This window comes from Pieris brassicae, chromosome 4, assembly GCF_905147105.1.
Source record: "Pieris brassicae chromosome 4, ilPieBrab1.1, whole genome shotgun sequence".
NCBI lineage: Eukaryota > Metazoa > Arthropoda > Insecta > Lepidoptera > Pieridae > Pieris > Pieris brassicae.
The window spans coordinates 2,812,449-2,831,265 of NC_059668.1; the positions used below are offsets into that span (position 1 = coordinate 2,812,449).

Genomic DNA, 18,817 nt, shown 5'->3' on the forward strand with positions numbered 1-18,817 from the left:
AAGCTACGTAGAAGTTGAAACAATCGTGGCGTAGGATAACTAGAACTTTTATCTAGAACTCTGACAGACTCTTCAGCGTTCTTCTATTTTTCAGAAATGAGTACACAGCGCACTAGAGATTCAGACTAAAGTATACCAAATAAATCCACTTAAAATTATGTCACTTTGGGAGTCGACATAATTACAAGTACCTAATATTTCTGATAGGATTTGATATTATATTTAAGTCTCTTTGGAATACATACTGATACTACATAGGTATCTTACTCACTTCATGAAGGTAGGTTTTTAAAATAAAATAAATGAAAGTACTTTTTTTACACTAGACTAGACAATCTATTATTTGTATACAAACAAGCAATCGTTTTTATTTTAATAATCACAAGTGGTACAATTCAATCAATTTAAAAAAAATATAAATAATTTAAATACATGTAGCGGAAATATATTATTAATATCATTTCAGGCTTCGCAAGTTTTGCCACTGGAAGAATGTCGTTTGACCCAATCTATATAGTTACTAACTTTTGTGTAAACGCCTGAAACAGAAAAATTAAAAAATCAATATCTATAGACGCCATAATATAATCAATACATAACTTTGTAAATGGCGTCTACAATACAATAAAACGGTTATCTCGTCTTAGTATTTCAAGGTGAAACGAGAGGAATAACAACAAATATTACTATTACCTACTATTTAAGATATAATTTTTCAGAAGTGGTTTTTTAAATCTCTCCTGCTAAAAGAACGCCCAATATCTTCCCGTGTCCAAGTTAGGTACAAACTAATACTAATCATACGATTATGATAGTGACCGTATAATGAAGGAAATACGTCGCAGTATAGAGTCCAGTTACCATAGATTGCAAACATTTTTTGCACACATGATTTTATAAAGAGACAAATAATAAGAAAACGCTCACTTACCTGGATACCTTGAATCGGCACATCCGATACCCCAAGATACTACTCCTAAAAAATAGTTGAAATGGTTATTTTACATTTTAATGAATACATAGTAAGAACTTTCTTATGTTGTTGTTCTGTTTTTTTTAGGTTTATTGCTTTTTAATTTCTGTGAACAATTTGCCATTCATGATCAGAAATGTTTATCCCACAACAGCGACTGGTCTATCTTGCGTCTTTAATCAATCGCAAAACTGGGTAATATAAGCGCAAGTCGTTAAAGAATCGTTTTGGATGAAACTGAAATAATTTGTTAAGTAAAATTATACGTCTCATCGCGAATTATTACCTGCTTGAACGTAATTTCCATCTGGTTCAAACACCAATAGAGGACCTCCACTGTCACCCTGTAAAAGACAATGAAAATAGTTAAAACTTACCTATATTTTTAGGTTTGCACTAGGTACATAAGTACATTAGACAAAGACCATGTTCATCGTGATATATCGGCCAGAGTTAGATCGCACTTAGATATGTTTTTTTTAAATCTGATCATGTAATCTAAATACTTTGTAGCATAAACAAAACGTGTAAAAAAATAATGTTTCTATTCCAACAAAATCACAGAAACTAATTAAGAGCATGTTCATTTATTTCCATGCAAAATAGCGATAAGAAAAAAACGACGTTAACAATCATTTAATTTAAATCAACAAGATTATACTGGGTTATAATAATAATTTCCAATGATTGCATATTGTAAACTTTCTCGTTGGATCGGATTAAATAACAAACTGCCTTAAAATAAGAGAAAATACCTGACAGCCATCTTTTCCCTTCGAAAATGCACACATCATGGTCGGCTTTAGATGCTGTGACAGTTTCGACTTGACGCACTCTTCATCTGTCAATATTCGTAGGCTCGCCTTTAAGAGCACCTTTGAAGACATCTTTTCAACGCCAACCCGACCCCAACCAACTATTGTGCCTACCCTATTAGAAAAATCTTGGCCTAGAAAAATTAATGACGGATAAGTCTGAGAAATAATACCAAATAGTCGTAAAGCTTGTGATAAAATATAAGAAGACAAGGTGGCAACGACATTACGATGGTTGTACTTCTTTAAGTTTCTTCTAGAAGAGTTTTTTTTTTAATAAATACAGAATAGTCAAGCGCGGATACTTAAATTCCACTGCTATGAAATCATCCAGGCCGTTTGTAGGGTTCCTCAAAGGGAATGCCTATTAAGTATTCATTATAAAGTTAATTTCTTTTAAGCCCAAGATCCGCAATTAATTTTAGTACATCTCCGTTGCACTGAGTTGAATTTATTTGCATTTACCTGGTTTTGGAAGGCATATAGGCATAATGTAATCACTAAAATCCACTGGTGTATTTAAAGTAGCAATAGCGATGTCATTTTCATCGCGAACCGCAGTGGACGTAAAACGGTCGTGTATCTTCACACTGGATATATTCCTTTTCTCCACCTCGGCTAAATTCTCCAAGTTATCCAGACCAATCAATGCCATCATATCCTGAATGTTATCCCTAAAATTTCAAAGAGTAGTTAAATTAAAATAAAAATTAATGTAGATGAATTATGCAAAAATTTGTATTCGACTGTTCAATGTATTTCGGCGAAGGTTAAAGTTCACATAAAAATAGATTAATCTGAATATTTCCAATTGTTTAAATTCCTGTAATATTTTAAAACTTATTAATAAGATGAATAATTTAAATTAGACCTTGGTGTCAATGTAATTAATAAGAAATTTATATATTCCATATTTTTACGTAATAATAATGCTGCTAGATTTCAACGTACTTTATCTTAACAGTAGCGTGCATTTCTTACCATTTGAAACAGTGTCCAGCACTCAGAATATGTCTGTCGGTTATCATCGCTCCACCGCAATGCATTCTTTCGTTTTTAAGGATTGCAACTGTCCATGGAAATGAATGTGGCTCTGCTCGTCTACCCCCAACAATCCTCATTGATACTATCGTATCCGATGGTCTCCCACAATCTAGCAAATACTTAGAATCATACCTCTTTTTAAAGAAGTGGCAGGCAAACGGGTAGGAGGATCACCTGATGTCAAGTGATACCGCATGAACACTCACATTGCATAAAAGCTCGCACGTGCTTTCCCGGCCTTTGAAGAATTGGTTCGGAAATATTTCAGTGGGCACCTGGTTCCACGTAGCGGTGGTGAGCCGCTAAAACTGCCTTTAATAAATGCTCAGTTGTGGAACGACGAACGCGACGTCGAGATGATACGGATGGTACTTTTTATTCTGCCTTGACGTCCGATAATAAAACTCAGCGGCAGGTATTAGTCTGTCAAACTCCTCCAAACACTCTCCATGGTAAATGCGGTAGAAGATGCAGAGATACCCCACATCTCAACGCAACGCAAAGGTATCAAGCCGCACGGAAAGTGACTGGACGTTGACGATTCGAATCGCTTTTTGTTGAATACAGTCAACTGGAAGGTGCTGGTACTGGGGAACTTCCGCCCAGAGGTAAGAGCAGTACTCCACGTGAGGCTGAATTTCCGCTTTATAGAGTTACCTGGTTCTTTAGGCACAACAATTGCAACAGGCCTAAATAATATAAAAATGAGAATGATTAGCTCACCAAGCGTCATAAACCATTATTGAATGGCGTTAATATGCCACGCACGACGCAATGTATCCTAGCTTAAATGTTTTGATACCTATTATAAACTACGCATACTATAAAGTAATACTAAACCGAACCTAACCTAAAATATTTAAATATTTGTTGAAACTAAGAAGTTCTAATCTCGTTTTCCATCAGATTTGCACCTAATCCACTAAAATAAAGCTAAGCAACGGTTTCGGCTTTAGTGTGCAGTCATATCACTAAGGTCGTAAATATGTACCAATGAACATTCTATGTTCGCTTTGTACACACGCTCGTCCAGTGGAGAAAGAACATGCACCCATATTCCTTAGACCCGAAAGGCCGATGGCACGGCGTGTCAGGCACAGGTGCCTTTTAGGAAAACAAATGATCGCTAAAGAGATTAAAATCTGAGGCCTAGACTTAAAACGCTTCTATTCTTTTGTTATAATATAATATCTATATATTGAATTTATTAATTTGAATACTCTGAGTACGGATGTTACCTACGTTATGATAAGGTATGATGTGAAGAGTAACGTTGAAAAGATGGCCTTAGCACTTAACATATAGATTATTAGCTCAAGACTACTTGTTGTACAGAAATATTATTAATATTATTAATCTTAATTTTGTTAAATCTTATTCCAAGCACAATCACTAAGTTAATTAGTAGGTTTGGCATTTATCACTATGCCGTATTAAACATTAAAATATCAATATGACTATTGTCGATGTCGACTGTTTTAACAGTTGAATGTTTAATAAATTTCTACACTTACGACAATCCGATCCGATGATTTGCACCACCTAAACACGGAAATAAATTCCTGAATATAATTAAAAATTCCACAGATTACATAATTTGCGACTACAGACCTGAGCAATCACGAGGACAAAACACAACATTGTCTTATGTTAATAATGTTTTCTAATTGGTGACACAGTCAGTACTGATTTCTATTCACTTAACGCTTTAGACATAGAACGAAGGAATTATGCACGCGATAATGTCCTTCTAAATTTAATACGCTGTGCGTTGTAAAATTTGCTGCATGTGTCTAAAACCTTTCTATGTAGGTGAGACATTTATATAATTCGGTAATTATTAAACATCTAAATCACTCGAATGAAACAACAACATTTTATGCCTTTTTATTTCAATTATATGCTTAACATAAAATATTCTACAATTTTCTTATCGTCCTATTTCACGGTGCGCTACGAACAACGATTACAAAGGTTGAATTTAAATTTAGATAAATAAATATTATTCAAAAACGGAAGTAGTCGAACTCCAGGTAATTAATGAAAATTAAATGGATTAACAAGAACGAATTACAATGAGCATAAATCATAGTAATTAATTTTGTATCAGTTATGGTAGTATTACAACCGAAACGTAGACATTACAATTGTATTGTTGATTAAAAAAAAATTCTTGGCCACAGGAATTGTACCTACGTAAGAAAACCACATAGAAGCTCAATATGAAAATATGTGTACATAGGTGGTATACGTTCTGAAGTAAATTAAAATATAATATTTTTATAAAAATTATTATAGAATCGATTTCGGAGATATTATCATTTACCAAATTTAAGTATTGTAATGACCAAATTTTTTAAGGTATTTAATTTTTTTAATAAAAATGAAAATAAAAAAGTATTGTTTTGTAAAAGTCGTCCAGGTTTATTGAAGTCGGTTAATCAAAATATTCCAGGTTTTAAAACTAACTTTTTGTGTTTATGATATATTCTTACTGTAGTTATATGCAATAGGTCCCATTTTTAGTTTGTTGTCTTATCCATGACACGTATTTTGGAACGACAGTGTAAACACCTTAAAAAAATTACACTGTTATAAAAATTATTCATATTATTATTATTTGGCTTCAATTTATAAAAATTAACAAAATAAAACGCTTTTACCTGGATAATCTTTCTTTGCGCAGTCAATTCCCCATGAAACTATACCTAAAGAATCAATGTAAATTACGTAATCCAAAATTCAAATAAAGCTTATCAAATATATTCTATAACTTACCAACTTGGTACCATTTCTTATTTCGAGTTTTATTGTGTGTTGCAAACAACGGTCCTCCGCTGTCTCCCTAAAAAAATTAACAGAAATGAATGTTAAATAAACGAAACTATGAATCTCTCCAAAGTCTAGTACTTAAGTTTATATCAGCTAATATTGAGTTTAAATTGCTGATAAAAGCTTTCACTCGTAATTGTGAAACCTATTATCAGATACGTGGCTTGGAGGCTTTTAATGTTACAATTTGAATATCAATTTAGTATATAATTTTCCTATGTAGATTTGATACTTACTTGGCATGCATCTTTTCCAAGACTGTATGCACAAACCATAGTGTCTCTTACAAGATTATCTTTATAAATTGCTGCCTTACTACAAGTCCGCATATCCACTAGCTTAACCCTGGTCTCCAATAAATATCGGGAGGACGTCAGGGCTCCTTGTCTGGTCTTTCCCCAGCCAGCTACAGTTAAGGACATGTCCCGAAAATCCATATCTGTAAAAAGTTGATCTTTGTAAACGTTTAAATTTAATTTAACTTTTAATTATTCATTAAAACCTGCATGGCGTATAGTACAATAATATTATTATTGTGCAATTAGTCTTATTTTAATTATTAATTATAATTTATGTAGATACAATAGCCAAATTTATTGATCAAATGAATTGTAATTATGCATATGATTAAGAATGCGTGTATGAAAATTTAAAACTGTTGATTGATATTTAAGTGAAATATAATTATGTTTAAATAAAACACTTTTTTACCGGATTGAATTGAATTTACATAATTTTAAATTTCTCAAAATTAAAATTATTATAAGTTTATAATAATACATAGCTTCAATCGGGCAAAAAAGTGTTTTCTTTTAATGTGTAAAAGCTATGTTAACAAAAGACAATACTAATATTATGTTTCTAAGTTGTTTATAAAGTAGTCAAGCTGCGGTCGTATGTTCACGTGCATGAATTTCGTGTACTTGTAAGATTTTTTTAGGAATTGAACAATATTCGTTATTTCAGTCAATTCACATAATACCATAATATATTTCACACTTACATTTTCCTCAAGAATCACACTATCTATTGGAGTAAAGTCCATAAGTTTATCTCCATATATATAAAAGTAATCGTAAAATTATTAAATTTCTACCGAACTCGTGACTGTTGTTAGAGATATTTTTATGTTTGCGGGCGCATTATATATTACGTACTTACTCTCATCGGGTAGACAGATAGGTCGTACTGTGTCGGAAAAGTTCAGTTTTCTATCCAAAGTCAGAACAGCAATATCGTTTATATCGCGTACAGCATTTGAAGTAAAGGCGTGGTGCTTCACGCCATTTTTTAGTCGCACCACAGAATATGACGACCCTAAACGGTCATGCATCCCAACGTTTACTGTCAAGTCTTTGTAGCTCACACTGTGAAAAAAATCCTAAAGAATATATATTTTGCTACCGAGATGAATGATATATGAATGCTAATTTTCAGTGAATAATCTTTCGCTGTCACAAAGTCAGGCGTTGATTCATGCACTAACTCAGTCGTAGTTTCATAGACTCATTAAGTCTGGCATAGAGTCATGCACTTATTAACTCAGACCTACTTTCATGCATTAACTAACTCCGTCATAGGTTCATAGACTCACTAACTCTGGCATAGAGCCATGCACTTATTAATTCAGACGTAGTTTCATGCACTAACTAACTCAGTTGTGTATTCATACATTCACTAACTCTGGCATAGAGTCATGCACTCACAAACTTAGTCGTAGGTTCATACACTCACGAACTCTGGCATAGAGTCATGCACTAACTCAGTCGTAGTTTCATGCACTAACTAACTCAGTCGTAAATTCATGCACTTACTAACTCAGACGTACTTTCATCCGCTGATTAACTGAAGCATAAGTTTATGCACTCATTAGGTCAGGCGTTAGTTCCTACGCCGCATGTAAGAAGGAGTTTGAAAGGTTAAGTCAAAAAGTGAATAAGATAATTAATTGCTTATTAAAGATATTAAATATGACGTGATTACACGTACCCAAATGTAATACAATGTCCAGCGGTCAGGATATGCTGGTCTGTTATGATGGCTCCACCGCAGTGCAGCTTTGGGCCAAGCATAAGTGACACCAGCCAAGGATACTGATGGGGCTGAACAGTCGTCCCGCCCACTATTCGACGATTTTTACCAGCCAATCCACATTCTATAATTTATAGTCATATGACACAATCAAGATTATGCAACCTACGAATCCTGTAAGAATTTGCTTGCATGCACAGTTTTTTTTAAATTTATCATAGGAACGTATATCACCCTCTTTATATATAAGACAAGACATCACGTACTCTATAAAAGCTCCTCTATCAAGCTTTATAGCCACAGCTTTTATGTCCATTAAATATAAAAAAAGAATTCAAGAAATTTGAGGCTAATACTTAGAAGGTTTTTTTAATAAGCTTTGTTCTAAAAATAATAATACGGAAAATGCTTGCTATTACCACACGAAAGGTGATTCGACTTTTTTGCTATAATCTGAAAAAAAAAACGCTTTCTTTATTCAACTATCTAGATAAAATATTACGAAATGCCTATATTTATCACGCTACTTACTATGTTTAGAAACGAATAAATGTAGAAAATAATATAAAACCTCATTTTATACAAGTACAAAATATAACATTTACGAAGTGTGCCGTAAACGTCATATTCATAATAACAACTAGCGCTTTTCTAGCAATAAAAAACTTTTTAATTAAAAACTAAATTAATTTTTATTGTATAATCACAGACTTTTTTATATAATTTCAAATTATCCGTTATAATTTTACTTGTCTACAACCTGAACATAAATTAACTATTGAAATAGATTATTTTGCAAAAAAATATATTTGCAACATTATAATCTTTACAAGCTTAGAAGTTGAAAGACCTCATTTGATATTCGAAGATCTACTATTAAATGCTAATATTAAGTTGTCAGTTTTCAAAATACTACACAAACAATACTACACGTAAAACAGTTACGTATAATAAGTCTAATGACTATTTAATGAAAACGTATCATTATTCTGATTAAATAAATAAATCAATCAATGGCAAACCTTTTTTGGTTCTGGGCCTCATATTTCTATATCGGTTACATGATTTTTTGTTAATCTAATAAACAAGTAGGTGATCAACCTTCTGTATGTGACGCACGCCATCGACATTCTACGTCTATTCTGAGTGTAAGGCAAGCCGGTTTTCTCACGATGTTTTCCTTCGCCGTTCGAGCGAATGTTAAATGCGCACATAGAAAGAAAGTCCATTAGTACACTGCCGAGGATCGAACCTACGACCTCAGGGATGAGAGTCGCACGCTGAAGCGACTAGGCGAAGACTACCCCATTATTATTTATATACTATTACTATATATATATTATTCTGATTAGGGTTTTATTAATAGAACCACATCCAGAATGCAGGCTGTTGTTTGTAATCAATTAATAAATGTTGTGTTTTCTCTATTTGTAAGGTCCGTTTCTCCGTTTATTAAAATGATGCATTGCCTGTTGGCTAGTTACAGTCTTAGTACGGACAAAGACAATTAAAATTTAATACATATTTTTCTATTCCAATAATCTTAAATAAAAGCCAAAATAATACATGTACAAAATTAAAAATACTGTGTTAATTTGTATTTTAACTACAAATATATATGGGATGTGCTTAGTGATAATTATTTGATGCAAGGAGCATCTAACAACTCGGATCGGATTTATTACGATCGAGCAGCTCCAAATCCTACGATTAAAATCATAAATAAATTTAATTATCTGTGTCAGCCTACGAAATTTTCAGCCCACATTATATACATATTAAGTGCTTACATATGAAATTGACGTTTTATCGTACTGTCCACTTTTCTCCTCTTTGGTTAGGGATTCCAAATTAATTTAAAAACTCGTGCATATGATTATTGCAAACCATGATTCATTTCATTTTCCCGTTTTTTTTTTCTTTGGGTCATTGTATTTATAAAATGGATAACGTGAAACTTAGCGTTAATTACGAGTATGAGTGCACCCTGGCACCAGTGCTGCTGAAACGGCTCGAAGGCGAAAGCGTAAACTTGTGAGCGTTTGGGGGACTAGTGCCGGTGTCGCTCACTATAACTTTCTTAATTCTGGGCAGATGATTACAGAAGATGCCTATTGTCAGCAACTGCAAACCTTGTTGGAAAAGCTAGTTGCTAAACAACCAAGGCTGGTCAATCGCTCTAGGACACTGCTGCACGAAAACAAGTCTATACCACACACTGTACAACAGACTATAATTAAATTAGAGGATCTTCAATTGGAATGTCTAAGACATCCACCGTAAACCTTGCTCTAAAAAATTACCACTTTTTTCGAAATTCGGATAACTTGAATGAGATGGCAAAACTGCATAAATAGCAACTTTGTAATCAAAGTATGTACATACTTTGATTTATTAAATATATTCTATTTAAACACATCTATATTTTGTTCCCCCCATACAAAACGACAATTTCATATGTAAGGACCTAATATAATGAATGTCAACATTTGGTCAGATCATAAGTAATACAAAAAGAAATTTGCATACAATATAGTTCAAAAGTTACGCTTTACTTCATATGTTTTTAATTCATTTTCATCTTTCATGTTACTGCTAAATATTAAAAACGTACGACTAATACAATAGACCGCGACTGAATGCGCGACTTTAAAATTATGCTGAAAAACTAGAAGCTTCGAAGCAGGTTAAACGGTATTGGTATTATACAGATGACAGATGGTCAAAAACAGTTACCGAACTGTAACTATGACGGCCGAGGACTGTTATTATCAGGAGGCAAGTTAGTTAGCTACTGCTGCAGTGACAGAAGTAGTGACTCGTATAAGTCATATGTTTTGCCAGGAAGTCACCACCTAGAGATGCTAAAATAATTGTGGACGGTGTTCGTATGCCAGAAAAGTCGACATTAAAATACCTCGGGTTGGTTCTTGACGCCCGATGGACTTTCAAAGCTCATTTTTCAGCCCTTGCACCCAAGTTTGCTTGTACTGCAATGGCTTTGGGTCGTATAATGGTAAATATCAATGGACCAGACGGGAGCTGTAGGCTCCTTTATGCTAGGGCGAAGGCTCTGTATGGGTGTCCGATATGGGCAGTAACCCGTGATGCGGCATGTGTCATAGTTGCCACTCCTCTTTGGCACTTGGAAGCTGACAATGATGGTCCCTGGAAAGCCTTCAAGCCTTTTTGTGAGGCCGTCATGACTCAGAAATAGAATTCGGACCATCAGCGTGAAAATGATCATAATATGCTCCGCCGGAAAGGAAACAACGATCAGGGCAGCGACAGCTCAGCTTTTACCTGCCTCCGCCCATTGGCTAGATGAAGGCTTCCGTCAGATTTTAGTGGGTAGGGTTGTAAATATTAAGTTTGAGTCTCACATAAACCTTGCTGGAGTTAAATGCCGCAGGTATATGCGTAACAGCTTAGAACATTATTTTTTTTATTTATATCTATTATAAGACGTGGATGAACAACACTTATTTTTATTATTATTATATTTTTAGCAATTTACTTATGTTGGTGGATGCAACTCTCAACCTTAATCTTGCGGCTGCGAACCCAGTGTACAATTAGACTTTTCTCTCGCATTTAATACTCGCTTGTAAGGTTTATCCCTTTCCTTAAGGTATTTCCGTTTCCCGTGAGAAAATGGAGTTACTTTTAACGCGATCCTTTAAGAAAATATTGTACCAATTCTTCTCAGATTCAGAAATCTAAGGCAAAGACCATGGATTGTAATTTAAAAGCGTTTCGAGAAAAGGTAGGGTAGGGTTTCGCTTGGCTCGTTTTAGCAAGGTGCATGTATGCTAAATGTATTTAGACATTTTTATTTTTTACAAAAACTACATTTTATCCACAACCTATTGCGATATTCTTTTACTTATATAATTGATACAAAATTTATATCGGGATCGTTAGCAGCCTGCTAACCACGGGAGTAACAAAAAAATATTCAAAGTACCGCGACAAAAATGAATATTATTAATAATGTAAAAAATAAAGAACTAATTACAAGCAAGGAGATAGGAACGGATCATTCGTATAAACACGAAATTGTGTGGAAGAATGTGGTTGTTTTTGCTCTTTTTCACTGTTTGGGGATATGGGGAATGCATACTTTAGTAACTGGTGGAGTTACTTGGAAGACATTTGCATGGGGTAAGTTTATGAATTTTCAAACTAACGTAGTTATAAAAAAAAATTGTTTCGAATGTATAAGAATCATTTTATATTAAATAAACACCAATTAGGTACATAGATATTGTACGCTTTTCATGTTTTCTCTGCTTCTGAGATCGGATGATAAAACAACTACCAAACCTCTGACTTTACAAGTTATGAAGTTTTAAAGATTTTTTTCTAAATTAATATATATGAAATGCACGCTTCGCAGACCTAGCTAGGGGTTTAGACAAGATGCCTTAACAGTAGTGTAAGTAAAGTCAACTGTTAAGTCATCTTGACTAAAACCCCTGCAGTGTTCGTTTAAAAACTATGCAAACGACCACAGATAAATAGTCTGCCATCATCGTAGCGCTGCATTTTCTATGAAGAGCGTTTCAAAAGTTCCGAAAAAAAATGTGCTAGACGATTATAATTTTCTCGTGAATAATATATAAATATATAATTATATTATATATTTAATTGTTGTTTATATTGCTTATAAATAAACATACAGGTAGACACCCAAGCCACTATTATTTCGAAAGAAAACCATTTGATTTTTTGTTTATTTTAATAGTTGTCACAAACAAGCGTACGTGACTGGATTCCCAATATATCTACTAGCGAAAGAATTCAAAATCGATTTATCTATTTATTCCTTGAAATCTGCGGAAGGTTTATAATGAGTGAGAAGAAATTAAATTAAAATTAAACGTAAAAACCAGTTTTTAAATAATTAGAATAGAAATGTCATTAAAACAATGTAATAAATGTTTGCAGTAAAACTAAATTTTGCAGGTATATAGTACCTATTTCAAATTAATGTAATAAATAAACAAGTAATCAATATTTCAATAATATTTTATTATTCCGAAAATGCGAACAGTCCCTATGGGGTAGCATAACAAAATGTTTCTTATGTTGGTATATAGCTAATAAAAATGGTAGGCTAAGTAAAATAAACAAAACAAAGTTCGCGGAGGCAGTTAGTATATATGTCGCAGCCAACTGGTTTAATAAGACGTTCAATTGACAGCCTAACCTCTTAACTAAACATCGAGGTTTAACTAGCGGCCTGAACGATATTTAGCCAGTTGATCAAACAGCTAGCCAAGCCTCTTTCTTTCTCCATTCTCGAAACTTACACTCAAACTCGAAACGAAAATGTCAATATCGCGCTGGCAAAGCACAACTTTGATGGTGTTTTTAAAGAAAATGAACAAGTACTATGGACGAGTGCAGTGACAATAAAAAAGTGAATTTAGCTGCGACTGACTCAAGCAATTTAATATTTAAAGAAATATTTATATATCAGATGTTTCCTATTTTTTTATTTTTGCGTCACTATATCGCACGAATAGCCTAAACATTAGCCATACAGTTTATTAAATGTTGTTACAAACGCTACGGCTGAATATCTTTTAGACCGCTAGTTAAACGGCGCTGTTTAGTTAAAAGGCTAGGCTGTTATTTGAACGGCTTATTAAGCTAGTTGGCTGCGATGTATATATATATAAATTCCAGATTCCGCGCACATTCATAAACTTTAATAGTTAAAAGCATGCATCTTTACTATAAGCTTTATTTAAATTTAACTTAATCTTATCATTTTAATGACTGAAAAACTAAGCTAATATAATAGAACTATATTGAAACTAACACAATAAGAATCATGTGGAATGATTGTCTTGTTAAATAAATAAATTATAATTATTTTACGTGGTAACACTGAAAATGTTTAGAACTGGCCAGTTGGTATTGCTAATGAAAACTTTTTTTGAATTTCAATTTTAGACCTCTTTGGTAACCTAATGTAGTATATTGCATTCATTTGTCATTTGTTTTTGTGAATTGGCGGCAAATCTAAAAGTTTTGTTATACGTGAAAATGAACCTAACGCGAGAAAATTTTCGGTCAATTATTCATTATACTCAACAACAAAGCTATGTTAGGCTGCGATTAGCATTTTTTAATGAAGCCCCATCTTGTGCCAATATTTAAAATTGGTTTAACGAGTTTAAGCGTAGTTTAAATCATGATCCGCGTGAGGGACGTCCTTTAATAGCGACTACTGAAGATAACATGCTGTGCAACGCAAGATAGAGGTTAAGTCTAGGCCAGGCCAAGCCAAGGTTCAAGCCTAGGCGTTGGTATGAGTCAAGTTAAAAAAATATTGCACGAACATTTAGGCGTCAGGAAGCTTTGTACCAGATGGATTCCCCATACTGTAACCGACGACCAGAAACACCTTCGCATGGACTGGTGTCGCCAAATGTTAGTAAGTTCAACGGTGGTGACTCAAATGCTGTATTTGACATCGTCACAGGTTATAAAATCTGGATATTGCTACGAACCCGACAAGACAATCAGCTCAGTGGGTGTTTCCTTTCGAGGATCGGCCAACTAAGGTAAAGAAAGCAAGAAGATGATTGCCTCATTCTTTGGTCGTAAGGGTCATCTCGCGACAGTTGTGCTAGAAGATGGAAGAACAGTTACTACAGACTGGTATGTCACTCGCTGTTTGCGTGCTGTCTTGGAAAATATTCGACAGCAGCGCCCTCGAAGCAGGATCCTCCTTCACCGCGACAATGCTTCAGCGCACTTCGCAAAACGGACTGTTGAATATTTGACTTTGACTTTGATTTGGTAGGTGTCGAGATAATGAGTCATCCGCCATACAGTCCTCACCTGGCGCCCTGCGACTCTCATTTATTTCTAAAGATAACATTCGAGATATTCGCTTTACGAGCCCTGAAGAGGCGATGAAAGCGCACGAAAATACCGTAGAAGAGACATCTAAGGTGGAATGGGCCCACTGCTTTTCTCAGTGGTTTCATCGAAAGCGACGATGTGTTGAGAGGAACGGCGATTACTTCGAAAAACAATAAAAGTATTGGCAACTTTCTACATTAAGCCGTTTTTTCATTTTCTAAACATTCTCAGTGTTACCTAGGTATAACATCGTTATAACTACTTTCAATTTCATTTCATGTTTTGCTTTTCAGTTACAGTTTTAATGATCTGTCTCGGACAAGGTATAACATCTGGTGCTCACAGGCTGTTTGCCCATAGAAGTTATAAAGCGAAAACACCACTTAAACTATTTCTCATGCTTATGCAAACAGCTTCTGGACAGGTATACAATTATTTACTAGGAAATATTCTAAATAGCATCACTTACATGTTACGACACTACAAGTTAGTGGAAGCCCTTTCAAACAAATTCTAGTATATAAGGCTAAAATCTATTTTTAAAGCTAATTATTTTTAATATAATAATCTTTAAACTAATCCCTTATTTATAAATAGACATAACTAAAATAAGTAATGGAATGCATATTGCGATTAGCATCGCTTTTATGATACACGCTAAGCATGATAATCTCTTCACCGTACGTGTGTTAATTGTGGTTACATAGTCATAAAGTCCATTGGTATACAGTCTGGGTACAAACCAGACTCTCATCCCTGAGTTCGTAGGTTCGCTCCCCGGCTGTACACTTGGGACATTCCTTCTATGTGCGCATTTAACATTCGCTCAAACGGTGAAGGAAAACATCGTGATGAAACCGGCTTGCCTTAGACCCAAAAAAGTCGACGGCGTGTGTCAGGCACAGAAGGCTGATCACCTACTTGCCTATTAGATAACAAATGATCATGAAACAGATACAGAAACCTGAGGCCCAGGCCTAAAGGTTGGTTGCCTAAAGGTTGTAGCGCCATTAATTAATTTATTTATTTTATACAAATAATCATTACTTTCCAGAACTCTATATACATTTGGGTGCGTGATCACCGTCTTCACCATAGATATTCTGACACGGACGCAGATCCTCATAACTCGAGTAGGGGTTTCTTTTTCTCTCATGTAGGATGGCTCTTGACAAGAAAACATCCATACGTTAAAGAATTCGGAAAAAATATCGACATGAGCGATCTTAAAGCTGACTCGATGGTTATGTTCCAGAAAAAGTTAGTACATTCCATTATTGCTGTAAAGTTCACATTCCCACATTTTTGATAATAATAAAGTTTTTTACCTAAAGTGACTTTGTCTCTTTCTGTCAATTAGAAAAGTAGAAACTACTTTAGTTTAAGGGTGGAATTAGAACCGTTATAAATATCAGACTATAGCGATATTCTATATTTTAAAATAATTTACAGAATGATTTTCAAAATTAAAGAGCGATTAAGATCAATGTAATAAAACGAATTTTTCTCTTATTTAAATATATTTAATGTCGTAGATAATATATATTTTCTTTCAGGTATTATGTCTATTTATACATTTTAATAGCGATCTTTATACCAGTAATAATACCTTGGTACAAGGGAGAGTCATTTAAAAATTCCCTACTGGTTTGCTATTTTGCTCGCTACATTGTACAACTGAATGGAACATGGCTTGTCAACAGCGCAGCACATTTGTATGGCACACGGCCGTATGACAAGTACGTATTTATCATAATAATACTCAGGTACTGGAAATAGTAACACAAAAAAATTGCTGAAGTTGTTAAAACTGTTTTGACAGAAACAGATTATATAAAGCACGGCCGTTTTTTTTAAGTTCTCTGTTAAAAAAGTGGCTAATTTTGATGAGGGATATTTACTGAATTGCTTTATCTGTGTACAACTACATGTGTGATGTGATTCTATACAGTTAATTAGTAATAAATATTATTATTGCAGAAGTTACAATCTTTTCATTCAAAACCATTTTTACATCTTTTCTGTTTTTATATTATACGAAAATAGGCAAAACGCGTTCTGTGTTTTACAACCTACTTTTTAATATAATCATAAAAACACCGAGATCGGAATACATTGCATTCAAAGGCAAAAACTAGTTTAAATAAACTTTTCACTTCACGTTGGTTATAAATATTTTTAAATTCTTTCCATCAGAAATATTCAGCCTGTGGAGTCGTGGTTCGTGTCATTTTTTGCATTTGGTGAGGGCTGGCACAACTACCATCACAGCTTCCCCTGGGATTACAAAGCTGCTGAACTGACACATTTCATCAACCTTTCAGCGCGATTTATTGAGATATGGGCCAAATGGGGCTTAGCTTACGACCTGAAGACAGCATCACCTGAAATGGTAAGAAAATATTGTCTTATGGAAGTTATTAATTTGGTCAAACTAATATTTCTCCCCTTGAACTAGAATTCTTATATATGTTAACGTTGCTGACAACCCAAGATCTGCAAAGATCAGGTATATAGAAGAAAATCACTATCAAGTACATAGTATGTAGTAAGTAGGTACAAGAATACGTTAAATGCATTGCGTTATACATATAATGTCTACTACTAATAACTCTACACAATTTAGTTTTCTTTAAAATATTAAGTTTCTATAGTGTCTAAGTATTTTCTTTTATAATTTGGAAATTCATAGCTATAAGATAACTTATAAATAAAAAAACCTTTCCTTCAGGTGACAAACCGTATATTGAAGGTTGGTGATGGTACTCACTACTACCTAGGTAATGATGAAGATAAGTTAGCTGTCACTGCAATAGGACCTCTTCATCCTCTAAATCCAACTTACAACGTTACGTACACGGCACCAAATACCACACTGTCTAAAGAAGGACTAATTTTCAATGAATGAGGGATTATTCTCCAGTTAAGTAACGATTCAATAAAATTCTGTGTAGAAATACGTCATGAATAATTAAATAGTGTGATAAAATGTTGTAGTTTTCACTTCCATTAGTGTTGTTTTATTAAACAGCCACTATTATGCCCACAAGGTCAAGTAAGTTAAGAAATACATATTTATACGAATAACGTCTAATAGTTATAATATCCCGATACCAAGTTTGGGTAGCTTAGCTACACAACCGAAAAAGTAGAGAAAAAGTGATGAAATAAACAAGTGACGGCAAGACATTAAGAGGAATGAGAATCGGCTACTCATTAATACGACCAGATTATGTTTACATATTCTAGTACCCATTTCTTTCCATAATGATTTCGTATATATTCGACTGAGATACGAGTTAAAGAGTAGGGACATCAGGTCAATTAAAGGATCATATCAGCGCCGGCCCTTCAAATCCAGCAAATAAAAAACAAGATTATATTTAATATCAGTTAACCATTCTTTATATTTATATTTAGTAGTTTAAAAGCACTGGCAATCCCGTCGAATATTTTCATTAATCCATGGAAGATGATCTATTATTCTGGTATAAAGCGGCGTTTGCTTTTCATAACACGATGCTGACGATAATACTCCAATCAATCTGTATGGGCTTAAAGTGGTAAAACGCGTCATTACTGGCGCACCTATGTCTGACTGCAATGGAAAAAAAAGGACAAACGCGCCTGATTAAATCTTAAAAATGACGTTTAACAACAATACAAACTTAACAAATTGCCTATTTTTTAACATCCAGATAATAAAATCAAACTGTTAAAGTTATAGATAGAATTGACGACAAACCATTTATTTTTATCAAATGAGTTCTACAACGAAAATAATTATATGAAATTTCGATTTAAAAGTTTCATTGAATTTACCTGGCACAAAGTCCCAATAGCACCAACGGGACCCAAACAACCTTTATCCGGAGTTACAAATGAGGAATTGGTAGCAGATAAACATGATCTTTCGGATAATATTGGCAAAGATGCGGTGCGAGCAGCACAATACGTAGATATTTTTTTCTCGTCAGACGCTACTGAGGTTACTTCTGCTAATTGTTGTTTATCACCAATATCTGCAACGGATAGAAATGAAAGATAAAGATTTTTAAGATCAAGTGAAAAAAAATGTCAAGAAATAAACTAAATCAATGCTTCGTCTATTACCGCAAATCTAAATAAATATCAAATACCAAGTCATTAAAAGTTCTAATCCTGATAGTAGATACTATGTACTAAGTAATCGAGTCATGTTCAACATACGCAAATATCAATAATAACAAATCGTACTCAA

General features: G+C 33.9%; 2 protein-coding genes across 2 annotated transcripts; one reads left to right on the forward strand and one right to left on the reverse strand.

Annotated features, from left to right (window-relative positions):
• Positions 1-358: 358 nt before the first annotated feature.
• LOC123708967 (plasminogen-like) lies at positions 359-8,364 on the reverse strand. Its single transcript, XM_045660021.1, has 13 exons — positions 8,227-8,364; positions 8,115-8,148; positions 7,654-7,819; positions 6,826-7,031; positions 5,901-6,103; positions 5,611-5,677; positions 5,496-5,540; positions 2,770-2,941; positions 2,254-2,462; positions 1,729-1,922; positions 1,260-1,317; positions 932-976; positions 359-539 (listed from the first exon to the last, which is right to left on the reverse strand). The coding sequence occupies exons 1-13, from the start codon at positions 8,269-8,271 to the stop codon at positions 463-465; spliced, it is 1,521 nt and encodes a 506-aa protein (XP_045515977.1). The 5' UTR covers positions 8,272-8,364; the 3' UTR covers positions 359-462.
• A 3,260-nt stretch (positions 8,365-11,624) lies between these two features.
• Positions 11,625-17,586, forward strand: LOC123708964 ((11Z)-hexadec-11-enoyl-CoA conjugase-like). The gene is made up of 6 exons (XM_045660018.1): positions 11,625-11,859; positions 14,871-15,001; positions 15,632-15,837; positions 16,134-16,316; positions 16,774-16,969; positions 17,309-17,586. Exons 1-6 carry the CDS (start codon positions 11,673-11,675, stop codon positions 17,483-17,485), a joined length of 1,080 nt encoding a protein of 359 aa, XP_045515974.1. The 5' UTR covers positions 11,625-11,672; the 3' UTR covers positions 17,486-17,586.
• The last annotated feature ends 1,231 nt before the right edge of the window (positions 17,587-18,817 follow it).

What these genes read in the sequence shown, in the direction of transcription:
- LOC123708967 (XM_045660021.1), bottom strand. Translation starts at nt 8,271, where the DNA reads ATGAGGTTTTATATTATTTTCTACATTTATTCGTTTCTAAACATA. An exon ending in GTCGAATCACCTTTCGTGTG is followed by an intron (nt 7,820 to 8,114) that starts GTAATAGCAAGC and finishes TATAAATTATAG; the next exon opens with AATGTGGATTGGCTGGTAAA. An exon ending in TTGGAAAAGATGCATGCCAA is followed by an intron (nt 5,678 to 5,900) that starts GTAAGTATCAAA and finishes TAATTTTTTTAG; the next exon opens with GGAGACAGCGGAGGACCGTT.
- LOC123708964 (XM_045660018.1), top strand. Translation starts at nt 11,673, where the DNA reads ATGAATATTATTAATAATGTAAAAAATAAAGAACTAATTACAAGCAAG. An exon ending in TGCAAACAGCTTCTGGACAG is followed by an intron (nt 15,002 to 15,631) that starts GTATACAATTAT and finishes ATTACTTTCCAG; the next exon opens with AACTCTATATACATTTGGGT. An exon ending in ATGGTTATGTTCCAGAAAAA is followed by an intron (nt 15,838 to 16,133) that starts GTTAGTACATTC and finishes ATTTTCTTTCAG; the next exon opens with GTATTATGTCTATTTATACA.